Here is a 21,588-nt window from a genome sequence, read left to right as displayed (position 1 = left end):
GAGAAAACGCTGAGAAAAATGGATAAAAACCACTATCTAACCCCACCCCCCTCAGATTAATTCCCTTGACCCCGAACAGCCTCACGAGGCGGACCGGGGTAGTGGCCTGTCGCGGTTACGGGGTCGACCAGCCTTTCTCAAGTAACCATGTGCCTTGTCTTCGTGAATCTTTCGATTTTTAGCGTCAGGAAACCGTGCAGGGCATTTATTGAACTGACGTTTGTACGAGAATGTTGACTGCTCTTCTGGCCGCGTTAGGTTTTGGCCCGGCTTAGGCAATATGGGTACGAACGTTGGTTGAATGCCCCGGCTGCCTCGCTGTGAACGAGACGAAGCACCAGCGCTTTCTGGCTCGCTGGTCATGGTTGTCCAAGGACTGGGCCTGTAAATTCCTGTTAGTCGGATCATCTGTAATTCATGGTTGGTTACTGACCAGCTGTCAATATCCGGCGTGGAAAAGCCACCCTGATAGATGTTTATATCCGCCCAGGGGTATTCGACAATATCTGGGCTTAGGGTAGGGCATGAATCTACCCCATTGGCCGCACTAGCAGTCTTGACCGTGTCAAATAATTCGTCAAAATTGGGTTGATCATCAACCTGTACAGTCGAAAAGGAAGTTGGGTTTACAAAGCTAGCGGATTCCGTCACCAAGGTGGAGAAAGGGAAAGAGCTAAGAAGGTCCACGTCCTCAATTCCATCCGCCCAAGCGTCTCCGTCACTATCCACCAAGATTAGCCATCACCCATGACCCGGATCATCAGTCATAGGGGACGTCGTCAGGAGTGTCGAGCAGGGAACAAACTCCTGCGAGGAGAAGCATATCAAGCTGAACATTACGGGTAATAATGCAGCGGACGGGAGGGGATTGTGCAATGGTCATATTGCCAGGCTATATAGCGCGTCTCTTAAGATGTTATTTGAGTACCTGGAAAGACGGTTTTGCCTGTCCATACAGTTGATGTGCTTGCTTCCCTGTAGCTGTCTCCCCGTATTGCGCTAGCCTAATTGTCCTTGGCGACTGTTGTGATTCATTCATTTAGCTTGACGCCTTTCCAGGTAGGACATTCAAAGTGGATGGCTCTCGGCTCATCTGCACTGCCCCCTTGGCAAATTTCTATCGCGGCGTGTGGGAAGCCTTGTTTAGCGTCGCCTTTTCTCTAAGAGAGTCTTGCCGCGGACGTTATGGAAAGTCAAGTGTAAGGTTAGTCAGTTTGAGGGGGATACTAGACTCACGGATACCTCTCGTGATCATAGAAGCCCAGAGAGGCCAGATCGGGCCGTTCGGAAAAATCATGGTCAGCTAGGGGATCGCCCTGATGACACTGCGGATAAGGGGCAGGATCCTCATTGTCGTTGGCATGTAGCTCACTGCTACTTGAAGGTTGCTGATCATGCATGCTCAAGTAGGGTGTGGTGCCACGAGATAGAATAGGAAAGACAGAATGAAAAGGTGAGGCTTTGTGGAGAGGAAGGACAGGGAAATATTGGGAGGAATGAACATGTATCTATGTTTGGAGAGGGACGCACTGGGGACGGTTGCAAGGACGAACTCAAACCAATAGGAAAGCAGAGAATTGGGAAGCTGAAACCAATCCCCCGCCTTTTCTCGCACGCGCCATCGTGCTGCGAGATCAGAATGACGCGCCTCCAGACCCGAACCAACAGCAAGGGGAATATTGGCAGGTGGTTTTACTCCTGCAGAGAATGTCCACTCATAGTTTTTGACGATTGGGAGGGCATAAGGGATGGGAACCCCTTGTGTGATTGTAGGGAAATTTCTCGTGGTCAGATGGAGCGTGGCCATGTTTACGTCTTCCGCTGTGCGAGGAGGGAATGTAAATTTAGGTTGAACCTTAAGAATGACGAGGAGGATGAGTAGCATGGCTCTTCCAAGTACCTGGTGGTCTTTGAGGTGTATTGCCAACATGTGTGTTAAGAACTGGAAGCTGCAACCATAGTACGTTTGGTCGAGCAATTTCTCACGGAGATGGGATGGATGTGAAGTATTCAGTAAATCTTGAGACGTGTTGAAATATAAAGGTTCTAACGTCGTTAAGCCTCTCCGACACGGTCACAGAAACAGTAACCATGGTGCCCCCGCCCACCCCCCCGGAGAAAGCCCTCGCTCAAGCTACGCTGCCTGAAGCAAGTCACCAATATCAAACCCCCAAACATGACAATATCGTGCCCGAATCTCCGAAAAGCACTTGTCCCCATCTTGGCCTCTTGGACTGCTTGTAGTGTTTATGATCGACTAGATATATTAGAGCTTCCAAGTCGACTTTATACCCAGCTTACCGTAGTCGTTGTAGATCTCACGAAGATATCCGGACAGGCTCACGCCAGCGGGAAAAGTGAGATGCCACGTGTCCGAATAGCCACCGCATATTACTTGGTGGCTTACGGTTCAGATGGTATACAGTGGAGCAAAGCCTGACTCGCGCGCTAGAGCGAACGTAGTATCGAGCATTATTTAACCCCAGACTTGGCCCGTTCTTTCTGATATTTCTACAACGCGGGATGGTGAACCGTGATATAATGGCATTGCCTAGCCAACAAACACTGGCAGTGTTCGAACTAACTGAGGCCATTATCTTCCACCTCGACAATCCAGTCGACATAGTCCGCATGCAAAGGGTATGCCGCCGCTGGCGAGATATTATCACAATATCACCCCTCCTGCAAGAAGCATGCTGGTACCGCCCGTTCAGCAACCTCACGGCGCCCGGACAACCCGATAACATCACCAGCACCAACACCAGCACGAGTATCGCGAAGGGTGCCGAAAAGCATATATGGAAATTGAACCCGGCGTTCGAGCGGGTCGGAATGGACCTATACACCCGTAACAACCCTCCACAGAAGCACGGGCATTTTAGTCTACAAACGCGTGTATACGATAAACCAGGATCCTGGACAACGATGCTCGGGACGCAGCCACCGCGAACACAAGTTGAGTTTGACATTGACTGCTATCAAGATGACGCGCGAGAGCAATCTATGTAAAGTGGACCCTAGGCCCTTCATAAATACCATACCTCTTGATTGAATCGGACCTAATACATACCCAGCAATTACTGGATCCAATCTACCGGGCAACCGCTGCTGGTAGGGGACATCATGGCCGTGCTAGCTGAATGCCAGAACAGGCAAGAATGCGGTGTCGACCGATGGTATGCGGACATCGAACACCGCGATGGCGATATGCTTGTTGGTACCGAAAAGGAGTGGCTTGAGCAACGCCCGGATAGGGAGCTCGAGGAGATACCGGACGATGTATCAATTAAGGTGGCGTTCGCGAAGAACACTCCATGGGGCGGCTGGTGTCCTGCATTTTCCCTTCGGCGACTTGAGAGTAGTATCGCGGCTGGGATGAACTTTTTGCATGAAATGCAGTTGTATACAGTGGCGGCCGTTCGAGGGAAGGAGTACGAGCGGCATGATGGAAATGGGTTTACGCCTGTGTGTTCATCGGGCGGGGAGTATCAGGCGAATCTGGTGGTTGTGAGGGATTACGATCATCCATACCTGGAGGACTGTAGGCATATTTACCGCCTATTGAGTGACGTTTAGACGAATTCATATGATTAATACATCATCGGGTACCATGATATACTACCGTGAAGTATTACTGCCGCTTAACGACCTGCTCTGCAATGACCTCCTCCACTAATTTCACAATGTCTTTTCCACCACAAATCTTGCGAATCCGCTCCACCGTGCATTGTGCTGACCACGGAATCATCCATCTCAGAGGCCCAAGCCACCAAGCGGTTGGTGCAATGAGGAGCGCCGAGTCACTCTCCGTCTGAAGCCCAAATAGCGTCGCTGCTGTACCCAAACCCATGGCGACGCGCTTTGCAGTGATGGCATCAACGAGGGACAGGACAGCCAGGAAGAACGCCGGATCTATATCTGGTGGAAAGTCCGACGCCAATGTCCCAGTTGGCGCATCAGGCCCGGTCCGGGGATGGCCCCAGAGGAGGATTGTCGAGTCAGAATTGCGACCATTCGGCAGAGCGGCCTCGTACTGCTGTCCCTCTTCGGTTGACCAGAAGGGGTGGTCAGGGGCGACACTGCCAGCTGTTAGTATGGTATTTGCCACAGCTGGGTTATAATGAGGATGTACGGCCAGAATTGATGCGGCGTCCAAGGCGGAACCTCAGTAACTCCATTCACAGTCCTGCTGGGAACAGGTGGAGAAAGACCTGGTCGAGGGACACCCTGGAGAAGGTTCGCAGATGTTGTATGGATGGTGTCTACGCAGTCATATGTCGTCGTAGTGCCGATTGCGCCCGATTCGATCACAAAGGACTCGGACTGGTTGAAGTGGATATGCAGTGGAGGGGCCTGTCCAGCTCAGAATATGCGTTTAAGAAAGTTGATAGTAAAATACCTGAGGATGCTGTTTGCCTGCCTTGGTCGCCTCGTGTCCGCCAACATACGTCGCGCGCATGAGGACGGACGCATCCAGCTCGGGCGACGGCTGCAGGAACTCGAGGATGAACGAGCCATCGAAGAGAACATGTGGGCCGCCGAGTGGACTTGGGAGTTGAGGTTCTTTCTGCGATGGCCGCGACATTGTGACTGTGGGATGGTGAAGGACGTGGGAGCCCCGCCTACCGTAAGCTCAGCTGATGCTGCTGATGCTGATGTGGCGCCGCTATACCAGAACCGCCATAGCTTACCAGAATATTTCGATTCATTAAGAATGTGGCAGAGACTTTTATTGTCGTCATTACACTCTGTGGCCAGATGAGGCCGATATTAGGGTTGACTCTGCCGGACCTTCCAGTCTGTACTCATGATGTGCATGGGACATGGTTTGTTATGATCAACAGCCTGAATGGCCGAGAATCGCTACTTCATTGTATCCTGCCCGGCATTTCCCGAGCATTAGAACTACCAAGTCCATCCAGGTATAAACCATCAAGCTAACTCCCATAGGACATGGCAATTGTTATCCGCGGCACGGCATTTAAAATCGACCAAATCCAGATCCATGCGCAATCTGCGACATTCTGAAGAGCCGAATTTCTGGGGCTCTGTGGATCACCGGCGCTGCCCAGAAAGGAAGATCCTCCAGTTACCTCGCCCTGTGACTGCGCCAATCAAACGGTCTGACCAAGTCAAGCACGTTTTAAATTCTGCAGGGCTGGGTGGGAATTTGGAATAATAACCCTGTTGGTGTTCACTGCAGCACTGGCGCCCCTGAACCTCGCTGGCCCTACCTATGTTCTACTACCTGTGCTCACACTAACGTTAAAGCCTGATTTTGGACTAAATCCGTAAGTTCCGACAAAAGTGACTGTCTCATGTCAGGAAAAATCTCCAGTGCCAGTGCTGGCAGTCGTCTCACAGTGAGACATGTCTAAGGACACCGTTGCTGCCTCGTCAGCCACGGCCCTTGCAGGTCTAGACAACCCAACTGCCGATATTTGATCCAAGACAATTCGTCACTGATCGGGTTGTCAAATTGTCAAATGGTTCGCGACGTTATCCGTATCGGGCGTGTTCCTCCGTATAGGGCTACTGCCAGACGCACATGGGCGTCGCACCATTGCTTCAGCTGGTCGGCCCATCTGGTTCGGCACTTAACACTTGGATCTATCGAAACAGCAGGTCAAAGCCGGCAGAAGATCTACCTGATCTTGCCCGACCGCTAATCATGTTCGCTGAATCCCATCGGCGCGGGACTCAGATATATTGCACCATGTTGAGCCTCGGGCAGTCTGCACCCCCAGTCCCCACAGATGAAACACTCCGATACAGACATGAGAAAATTCTCTTCACGGCTGTCGGGTTCCTAGGGTAGCTCAAATCCTATATAACCCTGTAGCTGTTCCCAAGAGCTCCTCTCATCAGCCAGACTGGTTCTGCCTTCATCTTTCATTCTTTCCAGTTCAGACAGGAGTCATTCCCATCCTTCATTCCTTTCTTACTAAATCCGAGCTGTGCTTGATTTAACACTCTTTTACATTCACTTATTAGCCTAACCCCATCATGAAGACAGCACTCATCCTCGCACTCGCTGCTGGCTCCCTCAGCGCTCCAACACCCACCATCAAATCTCGCCAGTTCAACCTCGGCGATCTCATAGCACCAGGCTCAGGAGGCCTCCTCGGCGACGGTCCTGGCAGCGGCTCCGACCTAGGCGACCTCTTCGGCGGCTCGTCCGGCTCGTCATCCTCTTCTAGCCCTACCCCCTCATCAACTGCCGGCGGCTCCGATGACGGGTTCGACCTATCTGACTGGTTCCCCGGCTCCTCTTCAGCCTTTAAGAAGCTTCCCCGTGATGGAGGCCTCGGCGGACTGGGAAAGCTACCCGGGACAGGCTCATCTAGCGGTTCTGACAGCGGTTCCGATAGCGGGTTCAACCTAGGCGACCTCTTCGGTGGTGCGTCCGGTTCATCCTCCGGCTCTGCCCCGTCGCCGAGCTCCACTGGCGCCTCTAGTAAAAGCCTCCCCCCAAACATCCAATCTAATACTTACCAAATGCAGGCGGCGGTTCTGACTCGTCTGATTCCTCGTCCGGTAGCAGCGGCCTCGGCGGTCTCAGCGGGCTCAGCGGGCTCATGGGTACAGTGCCTCCCCCGGGTGTCCGAATAAATAGCTGACAAGGGCAGGAGGTGGCTCCGACAGTTCTGATTCCTCTGATTCCTCCGGTTCCTCCGACTCCTCTGACTCTTCCGACTCGTCCAGCTCGTCTGGCTCTGGATCCTCCGACTCCTCATCCGGTAGCGGTGGACTAGGTAGCCTCCTTGGTATTAAACCTTGTATATACAAGCTCCAACCGGCATGCTAACTGTAGCAGGAGGCTCCTCCACGTCGAACGACGTCTCCGACAACAACGGCTGCAAAAAGGTGACCTTCATCTTCGCCCGCGGCACCACCGAGATTGGCAACATGGGCAGCGTTGTCGGCCCCAAGGTCGGCGAGGAGCTGAACTCGCTCACCAACAACGGATGCGCCGTTCAGGGTGTTGACTACCCTGCTGATGCCGCTGTATGTTCCTCCGTACTTTCTCAAGGCCTACCAAGTATACATTACGTCTAACAGTACTCTTCTAGGGAAACGCAAACATGGGCGCCTCCGGTGGCCCCAAAATGGCTGAGCTCGTGCAGACGGCACTCAAGCAGTGCCCAGACACCAAGGTCGTTCTAGGCGGCTACTCACAGGGCGCAATGGTCGTGCACAATGCGGACAAGAAGTTGGAGTCTGGCCAGGTCGTTGGTGCTGTGACCTTCGGTGACCCCTTCAAGGCGCAGAAGCCCAGCAACATCGAGCAGTTCAAGACCTTCTGTGCTAGCGGCGACCCTGTTTGCCTTGATGGCGGAAATGTCATGGCTCATCTGAGCTATGGTGGCAATGCGAAGGAGGCCGCGCAGTTCCTTGCCAAAGCTGCTGGGGTCTAATCTGGTATAACTGGTTTGCATGGTTTAGCTGGTCGACCAGCTATACCGGGATCAACTACGAGTATGGTGTATGGTTTGATATGGGCGAGCACGAGTACGTAGTCCTAGTCAATGTTAAGTACGAAATTGCTATCGTCTGGTGAATTTATATTTGTTTAATCCTGTCATTTCTCTCTTGTTATCTCCCTCCACCGGTCGTACACTCGTATCGGCCCAATCATGACCTCATTATACAACGCCTGTGGTTTAAAGCCAATCACGGCCCCAGATATCCGGAGATTCGCACCTCGATCCGACCCCGAGGTCCGATCTGCTAAACTTGTTCCAGTAGGTGACTCACTTGTACTACAGTAATCGTGGTGAATTTGTCATCTACTCAATACGTTTTATCAGCCGCATCCCTCGCCTGAGACTATCTAAGCAACTAATCTCATTAACCCTTTTCTTGGATCCGGCCACTTTGAATTAAAATCTGATATTAAAATAATTCACAGCTTCGAACTCCGTCAAAATGACTACATCTCACGCCTCAAAACCCTACATTCCAGTCGCCGGGTTAGCCGAAGATGGCTGGTCTGAAGAAGGAAAAGCAACAGCAACCTGCTACTGCGGTACTGTCCAGCTATCATTTGTGAGTAAACCAGTGTCCATTTAATACTACCTTTAATAACCATTATCCAGCCAACTGAGGCCCCAGGCCTAGTCGACACATTCCTCTGCCACTGCACTGACTGCCGTAAAATCACGGCCTCAATGTTCGCATCTAACTTCATCATCGCGGACTCTCATCTCACGCATGTCCGAGGCCGTGAGAAACTAAGAACATTCAGCCAGGCAAAGACTATAGTATCCGGACAGGCTATGACGAATTATTTCTGCTCGGTGTGCGGGTCTCTGATGTACCGCGTTGGCGAGGCGTATCCGGGAACTAGCATTCTGCGCATTGGTACGGTGGATGACTTTAGTCTGCATAAGTCGAAGTTGAAGCCGAGAGTCGAGCAGTTTACCAAGGATCGTGTTTGTTGGCTGCGGGATGCAGATGGTGTCAAGCAGGTTCAGGGCTCGGCTTATACGCCACGAAACAGGGGGTCTGGAGAGGTTCTATGAATTATATATTTGATACTGACACCTTGAATATTGAAAACAAGGGCTTCCTTATATTGTGCATTGGTGAGAATTAACCGTATTCTCCTTGGTGTGCAGAGTTTTAGCAAGTTAATCAGTCAATTCAATAACATTCAACACATATTTGACACCTCCATCATACCTCACTGAGGAGAATAATACTCCCCGGCCTCAACAGCCGCAACCAACTCCGCATCGACGTTAATAAACTCATCAAAACTCGCCTCCAACTCCTTCAGCACAATCCCCACAATCCCCGCAAACACCACACCCCCAGCCTCATTCAAATGCGTCCTATCATCCTCACTCAAGTTATACGAATCCGCATTCTCCTGCCCAATGGCCTGGACATACTCCCTCGACTTGGTATTCAAATCCCCAATCAATGCCCCCGTCTCCTCCGCCGCCTCCTCCGTCAACTCCCGCACATTCGCCAAATCATCCGTAACCGTCCCATCACTCCCAAATGTGCGCCTCGTCAGCGAGGTGAGGAAAATCGGAATCCCACCGGCATCCCTCACATCCGCGTCAAACTGCACAAGGTTGTCCTTAAACACAGCTAACCCCTCGTCTGTTTTCTGGTCGTTGTGCCCGAACTGGATGGTCACGTAGGGCGTGTATGAGCCTGCACTCTCGGAGACGGCCGAGAGGACGGAGTCCCAGTCCCCGCCTGAGCGGAAGGAGGCTGTTGTTGCGCCGCTGTGGCCGAAGTTTGTTCCTGTTGAGGAGGAGGATAGAGAGGATACGAAGGCGTCGCCCCAGCCGCCGCCTGAGGCGGTGGTCGAGTCTCCGGCTAGGATGAAGGCGGGGGGGAGGGCGCGTTTTGTTGGTTGGGTGTGGGTTATTCCTGCGAGGAGCAGGGTTGGGAGGATATAAGACCGCATTTTGGTGTTGTGATGTTGGTAATATAGTGGTTGGGTTTGTGTTTTGGTGGTGAGTTGGGCTGGGAACAGGCAGTATATATAATGGGAGCGCTCCTCATGTCATTAATTCTACCCCAAACAAAGTCCGCGTCGGATAAATGGGAACAGCCATGAATATATTAACTGAATAACGCCAAGAGTCCTGAAGAATGAGGTGATGAATATTACGGAACTTTGCGTTGTTAGGTGGGTAATCTAGAGACTCGCTGGGAGATGGACCGAGGGGGATTCGACGGCTTGGGGAATGTCCGTGCCAGAACAGCAAGCGTGTGACAAAGTGCACAGAGTAGAGTGAAAGCCAGGGACAGTGTCCAATAGCATGGGAATCCGAAGCAGCGAGTGCGTCAAGAGTGCATCAAATTGCATCGAATTGCGGAGAGATCAGCGCCAAGGCGGAGAAACTGCTGAATTTCAGTCTCCAGAGACAGCTTAGATCGGTCATCGCTGTTTAAATGTCAATTAGCCCGATCCGCTGGGCCGAGTGAAATCTCGAGGGAGAATGGAGTGATCTGGAAAGGTCTGATGAATGACGAGGTGGCCCTTCTTCCGATGGGTTCTGTTGAGGTTGAGAATCTTAATAGATACTACATGTACTGCTGTACTAGATACTGGATACTGACGGTCATAAATACATTGCCATTGCAGGATAGATAGATATTCAACAAACACCGCATTGAAACTAGACATTCTGTTGCACAGACAACCCTATACAAAGGAAAAGCCACTTAATACGCATAGAAGACCCCATCCTCAGCTCCAGCAACAGATCCTCGCAGAATCTTCTTATTCGTGGCCTTCAACCACCACCGCAGCGCCCAGGCACTGATAATCGTCGCCGTTCCGAAAGCCGCATTGCTTGACATGGCGATGATATACCGCGGTCCATCAGAGTCCGGATACAAATAAGGGGTATAAATATAGGACGCATTCGCAACAACATTAACAAACGATAACGAAGCTGCTTTCTTCTCAGGAGTCTGGCCGAGCGTGGCCGAGACCCAGCCAAGGATCACCGAGTTCACGGCGTATGCACCGCTGGTGAACAGGAAGCAGCAGAGGTATCTCGCCCCGGTATTCATTGTAGTGCAGGATATGATGAATGCGATTACGGCGATGCCCATGGTCACTGTGATATGCCACGTTCGCTCGTTCAATTTCCCAGAGGTAATACCCACGACGATACCGACTGCACCTGAGACTAGGTATGGTGGGCAGGTGAGGGCGAGGGTGATGGTCGTGTTGAAGCCGAGACTTCCGATGACGGTAGGGAAGAAGTTGTTGAAGCCACAGGCGCTGAGGTGCATATTCTGCATGAAACCCAGAAGGTAGAGGCGAGGGTCACGACAAGCCTCCTTCAGACCGGCCAAGACGCCCTTCGAGTTCTCGTTTCCAACGGTGTCTGCGAGGATACGAGCATGAGCCAACTCTCGCTCTTCAGGCGTGAGCCAGCGGGTAGTGAGAGGGTGGTCAGGAAGCATGAAGAGACCCAGCACGGCAATGCCGAATGTCACGACTCCCTCGATGATGAACAGCCACTGCCACCCCTTCAGGCCATGAGCTCCGTCGAGTGTTTCGAATGTGGCGAGGGCGATAAGACCGGACATAGCGGTTGCGACGATGTTGCCAGAGTATAAGATGGAGATTCGGAGGGCGATTTCCTTCCGCGTGTAGAAGAGGGAGAGGAGGAACAGAGCACCGGGGTAGAACGGGGCCTCGGCGATTCCGAGGAAGAATCGAACCAGCACGAGCCCTGTATAGTTCTTGGTGAGGGCTGTGCAGGCGGACACTACAGCCCAGCCTGCCATGCAGATACTCATGTATACGGAGGCTCGGACCTTTCCGGAAGACATGAGCATGTTGGACGGGATTTGCATTATCAGGTATCTATGAGTGACGTTGTTAGCTGACGTTTATGCACAGGTAGGGGTGGACGTACCCAACAAACAAAATAGAAATGCAGGTGTTGTACTGTGTTCCCTGGAGCCCAAGGTCATCTTCCAGACCATTCAGACGTGCACTTGCTATTGCGTTGCGATCGACCTGTTTGAATGTTAGAAGCCGACCCAGAAACTAATAGGGAGCAGGGGAGCCCACGTAGTTGAGGAAGTACATGGCCCACACAATGGGCATCATTCGCATGTCCAACTTGCGGACCAGCTGGATCTCCCTTGGATCTGTCTTTGCAACAGCACCGGAGTAGTCACCCTGGTTCTTGGCAGCTTTTTCATCGTCAAACATTCCTGAGTGGGCATGTTCGACGAAGGCCTCATCCTGCTTCTCCTTCTCCTGAGAGGGCACCTCACGGTGGGCCTTTTCGGACATAATGAAAAATGGCGATATCGAGGAATAATAAAGATAGCCCCGTGGGTAGGAATAAATACAGATACGCAGAGAATCTCTGGTGGAATAGACTGGACAGCTGCCGAGTATTTTATAATCAGTGCTCAACGCCCAGAATTGGCGGAGGAGACAAGATCCCCCAAGCTTGCACGTCCATTTCTTAATCTACCCGACATGAAAGCCAATTAAATGCCTCTCCAATAGCACAAGCACCACGCCACTCCCCCGGATGTGTCTCTCGCGTGTATCTGGAGAGGCCGCAGGGGTGGGAACCGGGGAAGTCCACCCCGTGGGGACTCGATCCGGGGTGCGAATGTCCGGGGCTGTCATGTCCGGTGTGGGTGTCCTCCACAGCGCCCACCATAGGACCCTGCATGGGAGAATTATGCCCACAGCTGTCACCCTGCTATTGAAATGGTACACACTTTTATGCATCGAAGCAAATACAACGCCATTCATGACGCAAGGGGCCACATCCCGATTCCACCATCCATTTCTTCTAACAGAACCGCCAGCCATACCAGATTCGCCGCCATAATTAGTCCCGCCCAGCCGAAACAATGGACTCCAGAGCGACGGGAAAAATGCGCATCTCCTTGTATTCTCACCAGTCGTATGTGCTGGCATGGGTGTAGCAATGGCGGAGATACACAAGTCCGGTGCTAAACCGCAAGCCTCCTTGGCGGCGCATGCTGGTATTGGCGTTAGTCATGGACTGACGGTCGAATGAAAAATGGCGTTAAAAGCCAGTTTCAAGCAATATTCGAGCGAAAACAAGGTTTGTGGCCTTGTGGCTTTCACATGGCTGGAACAAGGCTATAGCCAGTCGTGTATGCAGCATGGATGGAAGCTAAATGGTGCCTACCCAAATGACAACACAGGCAGTGTGGTCGAACTAGGAAGCCTGGCCACCAGGTGAAACATTCGGCAGAGATGGGAAGGAATGGAGGACGAAAGTCTCAGTTGCCTTCACGGTCTTTTGTGCAGGTCGGCATTGCCTCTTACGAAGGTTATACATTCTGTACCACTGCTGAGTAATTGTGAATAAAGTTATGCCACGATTTCCCAAAGGGGAAACACAATAACACACCTCACTCTCTCACACGAGATTCACCCCACACACTCATCCGAACCCAATTCTGCTGTTGGACCTGTAGCTGTCGCATCATCATGACTCGTACTGCAGATCCAGCTGTGAAAAAGGCTATCCGTGCCGAGCTGTTGGATTGCCATCAACGCAACCTGCCTATTGATCAAGCAGAGGTCAGAGCAAGATACACGAACAAGCATCCCCATCTCCGACCCTACATCCTTAACATTGTCACCGAGTAGGTGAGACGCTTTCATCATTTGATTCCCGGGCTTATCAATTGCTATAAAGCTACACAGCGTTTCTTGCGAGGGAGAAGACTAAACAGCGCCGTAAAGGGTCCGGCGGACGTCAGCCTTCTCCTACGCAATATAGTAGACCTGACGCCACGGCACCAGCCCAGACGGTCTCCGCAGCCTCATCCACAACCTATGTCCCAGACACCAGCGAGTATGCGCAGATTTCTGTGCCGGAGAATTTCGAGGCGCTCCGGAATGGCGATTCGGCAGAAAACTCGCAGAGTGCCTGCAAAGTGATAGCAGAACCGACGCCTCTGATGAAAGGTTTCTTCCCCTCTGCGACAGGATTGTAGTCCCTACTCACTTATCTTCCAAACAGATTTCAAAGATCATCTTGATGGCAGCGAACGTGAAGAAGAAATAGCGATGACAGCGGTATCAGCACCCGCGATGCCCTCGCTAGATGATCAGCAACACTTTCTCAGCTCCGACGAGGAAGATGAAATGACGGCCGTTCCACCGAGCGTAAATCTTCAGCATGCAGTACTCCTTTCGGCGGCACTCGAGAGGCAAGGATACGGCATGCCCTCTCAGTTCGCACTCCTTGGAAAGCTGAAGCCGTCGAACTATGAAATCTATAACCCGGATCCTCGAGTGGTCCTAAATACGAATGTCCCACTCTCTACATTCATCTGCGGCTTGCAAGGAAGTGGAAAATCACACACCACGTCGTGTATGATTGGTAGGCCACACTCTCTACTTATAATATGTCTTGACTAATTTACAACCAGAGAACTGTTCGATGACCATGCCAGGCCTGGGCAATTTGAAGCGATCCGTTTCCACCCTCGTACTCCATTTCAACGAGTACAGCTCCAATGTCAATTCCCAGCCCAGCGAAGCTGCCTTCCTTGCCTCAATCCTTCCGAAATATGCGTCCGAGCAGAAACACATTCCCCTACGTGTCCTCGTCTCGTCAACCAATTTCCACAACTTGTCCGCTATGTATGCACACATCCCGAATGTAGAGGTGCGACCGTTCAAGATCAACCCTCGACATCTGAACATTGGAATGATGCTTTCCCTCATGTCCATGTCACAGAGTGACCACATGCCGCTCTACATGGCGCAGGTCCTTAAAGTTCTGCGCGAAATGGCGATGGAGAGCGGTGGGCAGTTCGATTATGCTGACTTCCGCAAGCGTCTTGCCAACCTTCGCCTGGACCGTCAGCAAACTCCCTTCCTTGCACAGAGACTAGACCTTTTGGGTTCCTACCTCGACTTGACAGGGCAGAACACCAACGATTACTTTGTTGACGGGGGTGTCACTATCCTCGACTTATCCTGTCCCTTCGTTGACCAGAGCACCGCGTGTGTTTTGTTCCGCATCGCAATCGACTTGTTCCTCTACGCCCACCCTTCACGAGCGAAGATGATCGTGGCAGACGAAGCGCATAAGGTAGTCACCATTGTTTTCCGAAAGATTACGTTACCACTAATATGTTCTCCAGTACATGACAGAAACCAGCGCGGCGAAAGAACTGACCGAGAGCTTTCTCAACATTATTCGGCAGCAGCGCCACCTGGGAGTTCGCACCATAATATCCACCCAGGAGCCCACCATTTCCCCTCGCCTTATCGATTTGTGCTCCATCACCATAATACATCGATTCACGAGTCCGAAATGGTACGAGACCATCCGCGCACATCTTCCAATTGAGAACGTAAATGACACCCAGGATAACGGCATCTCTGATGGCCTCTATCAAATTGCCAGCCTTCGTACCGGGGAGGCAATTGTTTTTGCGCCCTCTGCCCAGCTCGTCAATGGAGAAGGAGAGGCTCTGGATACTAAACACCGTACGTTCAAATTGATGGTTCGGAAGAGGATTACTTGGGATGGTGGCCGTACCATTCTGTCTGTTCGCTGATATCTCATCCGTATTACGGTCCGATGTGCGTGGTCAGCTCGATTTGTATGAGTAACGATTTATGGTGATATTACGGCGTTGTTTTACACGGAGAACTCGTCCTAGAGCTAGATTACATTTAGGACCACCAGGTATCAAACAATTGGTAGCTTAATTATGGCTGTTACACCTGTTCCGCAGATAGAAATACATTACTACTGTCGAATACTGTTTTCACATCGAACCCTAACCAGGCTATCTTTCTTGATTTTCCTATATCCAGTCCACGCACCACGCTTTGCTGGTACTTATAATGCAATACTATACTTTTGTACGATCACTCAAACAACAGTAGCAACGCCTGGAGTCAACCAACGAACCTTCTCCTCAATGCCCTCCTCCCTAAAAATATTCAACAACTCATCCTGATGCTCCGTAAAATGTTCCCAAGACTCAAAATGAATAGGAACCATAACCTCAGCCCCAGTAACCCGCATCAGATGCGCCGCCTGCTTCCCATCAAACGTGATCTGCAGGACACCGTTGGGATAAGGGAACAGCGCATTACCCAAGTTCAGCACTGCAACAAAAATGTGCCACCTCTTCCCCAGTTCCGCCAGCTCATCAATCCAGACCGTGTCGCCGGAGAAGTAGACTGCGTTGGCCAAGCCGGTTTTCTCGTCGATGCCGAATGAGTCGGATTCGAGGATGAAGCCCGTTACCTCGCCGCCGGGGAAGTGCTTGCAGGGGGTTCCGGTAATACGGAATTCCTTGCCGGCAATCGTAGCAGTTACCGTTTCCCAGGGCTTCAGCCCGACGACACCGGGACGAGGACGGAGGTTCTTCTCGCCGTCAGGGGTAGTGAAGACGCGTCGCCCGTCGAGCAACTGCCGGCCGAGTGGATCAAGGTTATCGACATGGTCTTCATGGCTGAGAAGGACAGCGTCGATAGGGGGCAACTGGTCAAGCTGGATAGCTGGGCCGGCGATGCTGCGCAGGGTCTCTGGCGGAGGGGTCTCGGTGAAACCCCATTCGTGCAGGTTGGATACCTTAGCCCAGCCGTGGTAATCGTATGTAGAGCCAGCAGGGCAGAAGACAGGGTCGGTGAGGAAGTTTATGCCGTCGATGGAGATGATGGCTGTTGCTGTTGAAACGTGGGTGATTTTAACGCTGGTGTTGGTGAGAGGCATGATGGGATTTCCTTCGGTTGAATTTAAAAGATAGTCTTGTGAGGGATAACTTGTGAGATTGTAATATGATCCGTGGATGGGAGTAATGGCGCCTCTTTATAGATCTGGGTGGTGGGATACCCGACTTGCGCTGAGCTGATGGGGATGGTATCCCACCACTGTAGTACCTAGGACACCGTAATGATGTATAATCAGTTGCGTAATATCTTAAGCAATTGTCTCTAGATGAAACAAGAAACACATGGAACTGTGGGTAAGAAAACTCTGTCGAAGAAGTTGTCAAATCTATAGGTTACCGGGACATGTATGTATATGCAAACGTGCTTATCAGCCGCAACCTTGCGTCTGCAAAGGCAGACTATGCTGATCATGCCGCGGACGTACCTAGCTAAAGGTTTAAGGTTAAAGTCAAATTCATCGTCACGTCCAGGTTTACAGGCCATCAGTATGATAAGTCGGGATCCCACAGCTGGATGGCAGGTTTTGCCATGCGGGCTCAGGCCCACAAAAAAGAAGGAAAATCTTTTATTTCCACTGCCATTTCTAATATAAACTGCTGTTTACAAAGGCCGGTCACTAATCAGGAGACGTTTGAATTGGTGATATGTAATCAGCCTGGGTTGTGGGATACCGATGGCCCAGATTGCTAGCGCCTTTTAGTAGTATTTAATCACCGTATATTCCTCTGTCGATAGCTCCCACACCCGCTTAATGAACTCGCTATCAGTTATGCCGGCACCACCAGATGGGGGATACGGCTGGGTCATTGTGCTTGCGATCTTCTGGAATAACGCCCACCACTGGGGCATTCTTTCCGTAAGCAATGGCCCTTCACCAACATCTGGACGGTTCAAGTGCTAATAGGGTTCCAGAGCTATGGAGTCTTCATGCAATGGTTCCTCGCTCACCCCGACTACGTTTCCGGCACGTATCTCGACTACGCGCTTATCGGTGGATTAGCAGCATCGCAGTCCTGTTTGATCGCCCCATTTGCAACTACCGTTCACCACCGCTACGGAATTAAGTTTTCGGTTGGCCTCGGCGTGTTGCTAGAATTTGCCGCCTTGCTAGGTGCGTCGTGGAGTAATAAGATCTGGCACCTCTACCTCGGCCAAGGCATCTGCTATGGCTGGGGACTAGGGCTGCAATACAGCTCATCTACGTCAATCATCCCACAATGGTTCACCAAGCGTCGGAGTCTGGCCGCGGGAATTACAACTGCAGGTACAGGTACAGGAGGACTTATCTATTCCCTGGCGGCAAATGCTATGCTGGACCGCTGGGGACCCGGCTGGACGTACCGCGTCATGGCAATTTTTCAGGTGATTGTAAGTTCAGTTTGTGTCCTGGCATTGCGTGACAATAATCAAAATGGTACGCCAACTGGAGGTCCTGAATTGAAGGCCATTGATTTCGCAGTTGGCAAACGCTACGAGGTTTGGCTGTTCCTCGGGTGGAGCTTCTTCAGTGTGATGGGCTTCATGGTGATATGGTTCTCTCTCTCGACGTTCTCGCGCAGCATCGGATTGGATGCCCAGCAGGGGTCGATTGTGACGGCTGTCCTGAACGTTGGACAGATTGTTGGACGGCCGCTGTTGGGATACTATAGCGATGCAGTTGGGCGTATTAATATTGCAACCGCTGCCACGCTTGTCAGTGGTGTTCTTTGCTTGTCCCTTTGGGTCTGTGCGAAGTCATATGCTGCCATCTTGTGTTTTGCCCTCTTTGGTGGGATCCTCTTCGGGACCTTCTGGACTGTACGCTCCCTTCTTTGCATATCAATGTAGTGTCCCATACTGATCGCTCATCGCAGGTCATGGCCCCGCTGAGTGCCGAGGTGGTCGCTCTCAAGGAAATCCGGTCGTGCCTGACAATTATGTGGCTGGTCTGCGTCCTTCCAGCAACATGTAGAGCCCCCCTTCACGATACCTAAAGTGCAAATACTAACGAATATCTTCAATATAGTTGGCGAGGCCATTGGCCTGGAGCTGCGAACTTCAGGAGACAGACCATACCTCCGCACCCAGATATACACTGGATTCATGTATATCGGAGCGGCTCTTTGTGCCGGACTGCTGCGAGTGTGGAAGGCTCGGCGAGTTGGAAAATTAGGGGCCGCTGGTCCGACCAATACTCTTGACGATACATACTTCATGGTCCGCGATACGAGGCTTTGGAAGAGGGTCTGACGTTGTGTTATGCCCGTTGGTGCTTGCTTCCACGAATTAAATCTATACAGAACCGCTAATCCAGCCGTTAAGGAAACATGCTCTCTAAGTATTATGAATATGGAATTATTCCAGGTTGTAACAATTGGACCCTTTAATCAATGAGATTCGCAGAATAATTTCTAATACATTGTTTACATATATCCACCCACCCCTGGAATGTATAAACCCACAACTCAAGATAGGCCTAGGAAAGTACACCACGGCATTCTTCGTCCACTTGATCTATCACTGTGAGATACTTCCAGATGCTAACCTTCCAAGTTTGCGTGGAACTCCGAACAGATTTCGTATTTACATCTGCTACCCCCTTGCCGCTCTCATATTCACACATTCACCGATACACAAATCTACCCAGCACCCACAGCCCTTCGGTCAGCTTTCTTACTTGCAACAAATGTCCAGTTAGCCTAATAATGTCTTTTCGCTTGGGTTTCTTCTATCACTGGATTCTTGTCTTCTCCCCCGGCTCGCTCCACCACAGCACTCTTTCCAATTCACAGCCAGTCAATAGTGATAACTCGTCAAAGGGACCTTGGAAGATGGAAGACTGTCCGGACCGTCCAGCCTTGCATTATGTGTCAGTCAGGTATCCCGGTCAGCGGTTAGATACCCTTTCGAGCGTTTACTTGCCGATGTCAATGAGGCTGCCACCGTTAGCAATGTGATGGGCAGTTGGGAAGACGCAAGTCCTGATATTGTGATAAGCATCATTCCAACACCGCAGCAAGGAGTAAGATCGTTGCTGGAAGTCTGGTACGGCCGTTTCCGCATGGAATGGCCAAAGTTCACCAAAAGTTCACCGTATTAGTTTCGCAATCCGATATCATGGGACGAGCTGCAGCAAGATCCGTGAGCAGAGGGTTTATCTACAGTATGTCTCACTGCACATATCCCACGCAATATGAATTTACAAAAAGCCGACCCCTAGGCAAAAACGCCTCTTCTAGACGCCCTAGAAGCACCAGAGTGCCGCCGAGATAGCATGTGGCAGCTACGAGTACACCTTCACCAGCACAACTCCCACGACTCTAATCTTGTCAACCGTCGGACCAGGGATCTTACCGTGCGCAGAAGCAAGAATTAGATACGGCAATCCGTGGTATTCTTGAGCTACAAGATGTTCGCGTCCATACAGTCGAGAGCCTGCAAGGATGCGAGCCCATGATAGTCATTTTTAACACCAGTGCCAGCAATGAATTCAGCTTTCGAGTACCTGCGTCTTGATGCATAGAGTATAGCTGATTTGGCGTTTGCGTGTGTACGTTAGTTTTACAGGTCTCATTGAGGCTTTTATATTTCAGCTCGACCGTGTGACAGGTACACTTTTGGGAGATGCCTCTGTGATTTCAAGTTGGGGTCTGCTACTCTTTCTTCATGATAATGGACACAGTAGAAATAGCTTAACTTCGCAGATTGTTCATGGATTAGCCCACTACCCAGTAATAACCCCGTCATCTCATATCAAAATCTTTTTTCACTACAATTGACATTCCCTTTCCCTCTCCAGGCTGTCGCTCCCCTTCTGGAACCAACTGCTCCTGATCCGACGCATTATCCGGCCTCGTCTGCATACCCGGCCCACCATCCTGCGGGCCAGCCGTACTAACCATCGTTTCCAAAGGATAGGGATCATATGGATGTCGAAAACCCTTCTTGCTAAACACTTTCCCGCGACTGCTTTCCGTCCGCCCGGACTGCGTATAGTTCGCCATGGACCGGGAGAAGGGGAATATGGGCTTCATGAAGGGGATACAGGCTAGGGTGACGCCCAGGGCAGGCTCGATGGTTCCCCAGATCATCGCTTCGGTGATATTATCGGTAAGGTCGGTGAAATCAAGGAGGGAGAGAGAGACGAGGCGCATGATTGTTGCGATGCAGACGCTGGACCTGTTAATTCTGGGTATGTGGAATAGACATAGGGCGGGAGATACGTACAATAGCCCGACAGCAAAGACCGCCATGAGAGGCACCTTCTGCGATACGCGCATCTCGAGCTTCCAGAGATACGGCATTGGCATGGTCAGCACCATCAGGTCTGTCACCAGGTTGAGGGCGCCGGTGATCTGGTATGAGAGGACTTGGTTACCGCAATGGCCGCCGGGGATGCTTTGGTCCCAGGTAAACGCGAATGGCTGGCAGAGGAGGAACCCGCCTAGGATGACGGCGAGAGCCCAGAGGAGAATGAATATGGCCGTTGCTTTGGCCGCCATGATGAACCGAGGAAAGGAGAAGACGCGACAGTAGAAGGAGAGGAGGGAGAGCTTGACGCAGGAGTTACCGACGGCCCATAGGATCTGGATGGCGACGAGTTCCTGGAACTGGTGTTAACATTGGTCTTTGACAGTAGAATGTGAGCATTCAAACCTTCATGGAGAGCATTATTGGGTCCATTCCGTACTCTGCCACGACCTCTGCCATATGGTGGCCCACTCCGCAGTTGACGACGCCTGGACCTTTGTTAGGGCCGCCTTGTCAAGCACACGAGTAACTTACAGGATATGTCAATGGAACCGAAGCCAAGGGAACACACCTAGACGCTGTCAGCATCGGTGGACAGTCGGAAAAGAGAGTCCTACCAATCCACCCATGATCAGGTAGTCACTCAGGTCGAGGCCGACTCCCTTCAGATGACGGCCGTAGATGCGCAAAGTAACTGCAACAATTGGCAGCACCATGAAAATAGCAGCCACAGCGATAATCGCCTTCTGGGCGCCGTTGACAATGGGAAACACAGCCATCCTGCCGCGACACGACGTTCGTCAATACGGACTGACAATGCAGAAGGGAGTAGAGGCAGCACTTGTAAAGCCGCGGGCGAGATGGCGATATAAGATCGATTCCATCGAGCCCCATGCGCCGCCCCGATCGGAGGTGTCGTTGGGATCAAGAAATGCCACCGATAAGTGTCAGGCCTGGAAGAGACACGCAGCGATCATCAATGGTCATTGTGATATCCACTTGACAGGAATTCGAACTGGGATCTCGATCCTGGCCGGTGCCTGGGACGTTTTGCATCAGCCGCCGTCCAATCTGAATAGCCCGGTAGATCCATTTGGTGCCGTTGTTCTTTTTGTGACAGTGAGCCGAACCGCTGTGGAGCTTGCAAGACCTAAATGTGTCCA

At 51.5% G+C, this 21,588-nt stretch overlaps 11 protein-coding genes across 11 annotated transcripts; 5 read left to right on the top strand and 6 right to left on the bottom strand.

The window, feature by feature from the left end:
* Positions 1-81: 81 nt before the first annotated feature.
* Positions 82-1,400, bottom strand: APUU_80959S (uncharacterized protein; the record flags this gene model as incomplete). Its single annotated transcript, XM_041697297.1, has 3 exons — positions 82-382; positions 434-721; positions 1,237-1,400. The coding sequence occupies 3 exons, from the start codon at positions 1,398-1,400 to the stop codon at positions 82-84; spliced, it is 753 nt and encodes a 250-aa protein (XP_041562842.1).
* Positions 1,401-2,541: 1,141 nt separating this feature from the next.
* Positions 2,542-3,576, top strand: APUU_80958A (F-box protein; the record flags this gene model as incomplete). Its single annotated transcript, XM_041697296.1, has 2 exons — positions 2,542-3,005; positions 3,075-3,576. 2 exons carry the CDS (start codon positions 2,542-2,544, stop codon positions 3,574-3,576), a joined length of 966 nt encoding a protein of 321 aa, XP_041562841.1.
* Positions 3,577-3,631: 55 nt separating this feature from the next.
* On the bottom strand, positions 3,632-4,585 carry APUU_80957S (uncharacterized protein; the record flags this gene model as incomplete). The annotated part of the gene is made up of 3 exons (XM_041697295.1): positions 3,632-4,079; positions 4,133-4,353; positions 4,400-4,585. The coding sequence occupies 3 exons, from the start codon at positions 4,583-4,585 to the stop codon at positions 3,632-3,634; spliced, it is 855 nt and encodes a 284-aa protein (XP_041562840.1).
* Positions 4,586-6,006: 1,421 nt separating this feature from the next.
* On the top strand, positions 6,007-7,418 carry APUU_80956A (uncharacterized protein; the record flags this gene model as incomplete). The annotated part of the gene is made up of 5 exons (XM_041697294.1): positions 6,007-6,457; positions 6,505-6,582; positions 6,630-6,767; positions 6,818-7,008; positions 7,074-7,418. 5 exons carry the CDS (start codon positions 6,007-6,009, stop codon positions 7,416-7,418), a joined length of 1,203 nt encoding a protein of 400 aa, XP_041562839.1.
* A 511-nt stretch (positions 7,419-7,929) lies between these two features.
* On the top strand, positions 7,930-8,525 carry APUU_80955A (GFA family protein; the record flags this gene model as incomplete). Its single annotated transcript, XM_041697293.1, has 2 exons — positions 7,930-8,049; positions 8,100-8,525. 2 exons carry the CDS (start codon positions 7,930-7,932, stop codon positions 8,523-8,525), a joined length of 546 nt encoding a protein of 181 aa, XP_041562838.1.
* A 161-nt stretch (positions 8,526-8,686) lies between these two features.
* Positions 8,687-9,427, bottom strand: APUU_80954S (rhamnogalacturonan acetylesterase; the record flags this gene model as incomplete). The annotated part of the gene is made up of 1 exon (XM_041697292.1): positions 8,687-9,427. One exon carries the CDS (start codon positions 9,425-9,427, stop codon positions 8,687-8,689), a length of 741 nt encoding a protein of 246 aa, XP_041562837.1.
* A 764-nt stretch (positions 9,428-10,191) lies between these two features.
* APUU_80953S (uncharacterized protein) lies at positions 10,192-11,788 on the bottom strand (the record flags this gene model as incomplete). Its single annotated transcript, XM_041697291.1, has 3 exons — positions 10,192-11,350; positions 11,403-11,506; positions 11,561-11,788. 3 exons carry the CDS (start codon positions 11,786-11,788, stop codon positions 10,192-10,194), a joined length of 1,491 nt encoding a protein of 496 aa, XP_041562836.1.
* A 1,188-nt stretch (positions 11,789-12,976) lies between these two features.
* APUU_80952A (uncharacterized protein) lies at positions 12,977-15,066 on the top strand (the record flags this gene model as incomplete). The annotated part of the gene is made up of 5 exons (XM_041697289.1): positions 12,977-13,134; positions 13,188-13,459; positions 13,515-13,877; positions 13,927-14,594; positions 14,647-15,066. 5 exons carry the CDS (start codon positions 12,977-12,979, stop codon positions 15,064-15,066), a joined length of 1,881 nt encoding a protein of 626 aa, XP_041562835.1.
* Positions 15,067-15,386: 320 nt separating this feature from the next.
* APUU_80951S (MBL fold metallo-hydrolase) lies at positions 15,387-16,235 on the bottom strand (the record flags this gene model as incomplete). The annotated part of the gene is made up of 1 exon (XM_041697288.1): positions 15,387-16,235. The coding sequence occupies one exon, from the start codon at positions 16,233-16,235 to the stop codon at positions 15,387-15,389; it is 849 nt and encodes a 282-aa protein (XP_041562834.1).
* A 729-nt stretch (positions 16,236-16,964) lies between these two features.
* On the top strand, positions 16,965-18,424 carry APUU_80950A (uncharacterized protein; the record flags this gene model as incomplete). The annotated part of the gene is made up of 4 exons (XM_041697287.1): positions 16,965-17,051; positions 17,108-17,992; positions 18,049-18,142; positions 18,201-18,424. 4 exons carry the CDS (start codon positions 16,965-16,967, stop codon positions 18,422-18,424), a joined length of 1,290 nt encoding a protein of 429 aa, XP_041562833.1.
* Positions 18,425-19,917: 1,493 nt separating this feature from the next.
* APUU_80949S (uncharacterized protein) lies at positions 19,918-21,204 on the bottom strand (the record flags this gene model as incomplete). Its single annotated transcript, XM_041697286.1, has 4 exons — positions 19,918-20,778; positions 20,831-20,913; positions 20,960-20,996; positions 21,043-21,204. The coding sequence occupies 4 exons, from the start codon at positions 21,202-21,204 to the stop codon at positions 19,918-19,920; spliced, it is 1,143 nt and encodes a 380-aa protein (XP_041562832.1).
* Positions 21,205-21,588: the final 384 nt, after the last annotated feature.

The sequence above is a fragment of the Aspergillus puulaauensis genome, chromosome 8, assembly GCF_016861865.1.
Source record: "Aspergillus puulaauensis MK2 DNA, chromosome 8, nearly complete sequence".
NCBI classification, from domain to species: domain Eukaryota; kingdom Fungi; phylum Ascomycota; class Eurotiomycetes; order Eurotiales; family Aspergillaceae; genus Aspergillus; species Aspergillus puulaauensis.
Note: the sequence above shows the minus strand (reverse complement) of the source record. Positions and strands in the feature narration are given on the sequence as shown.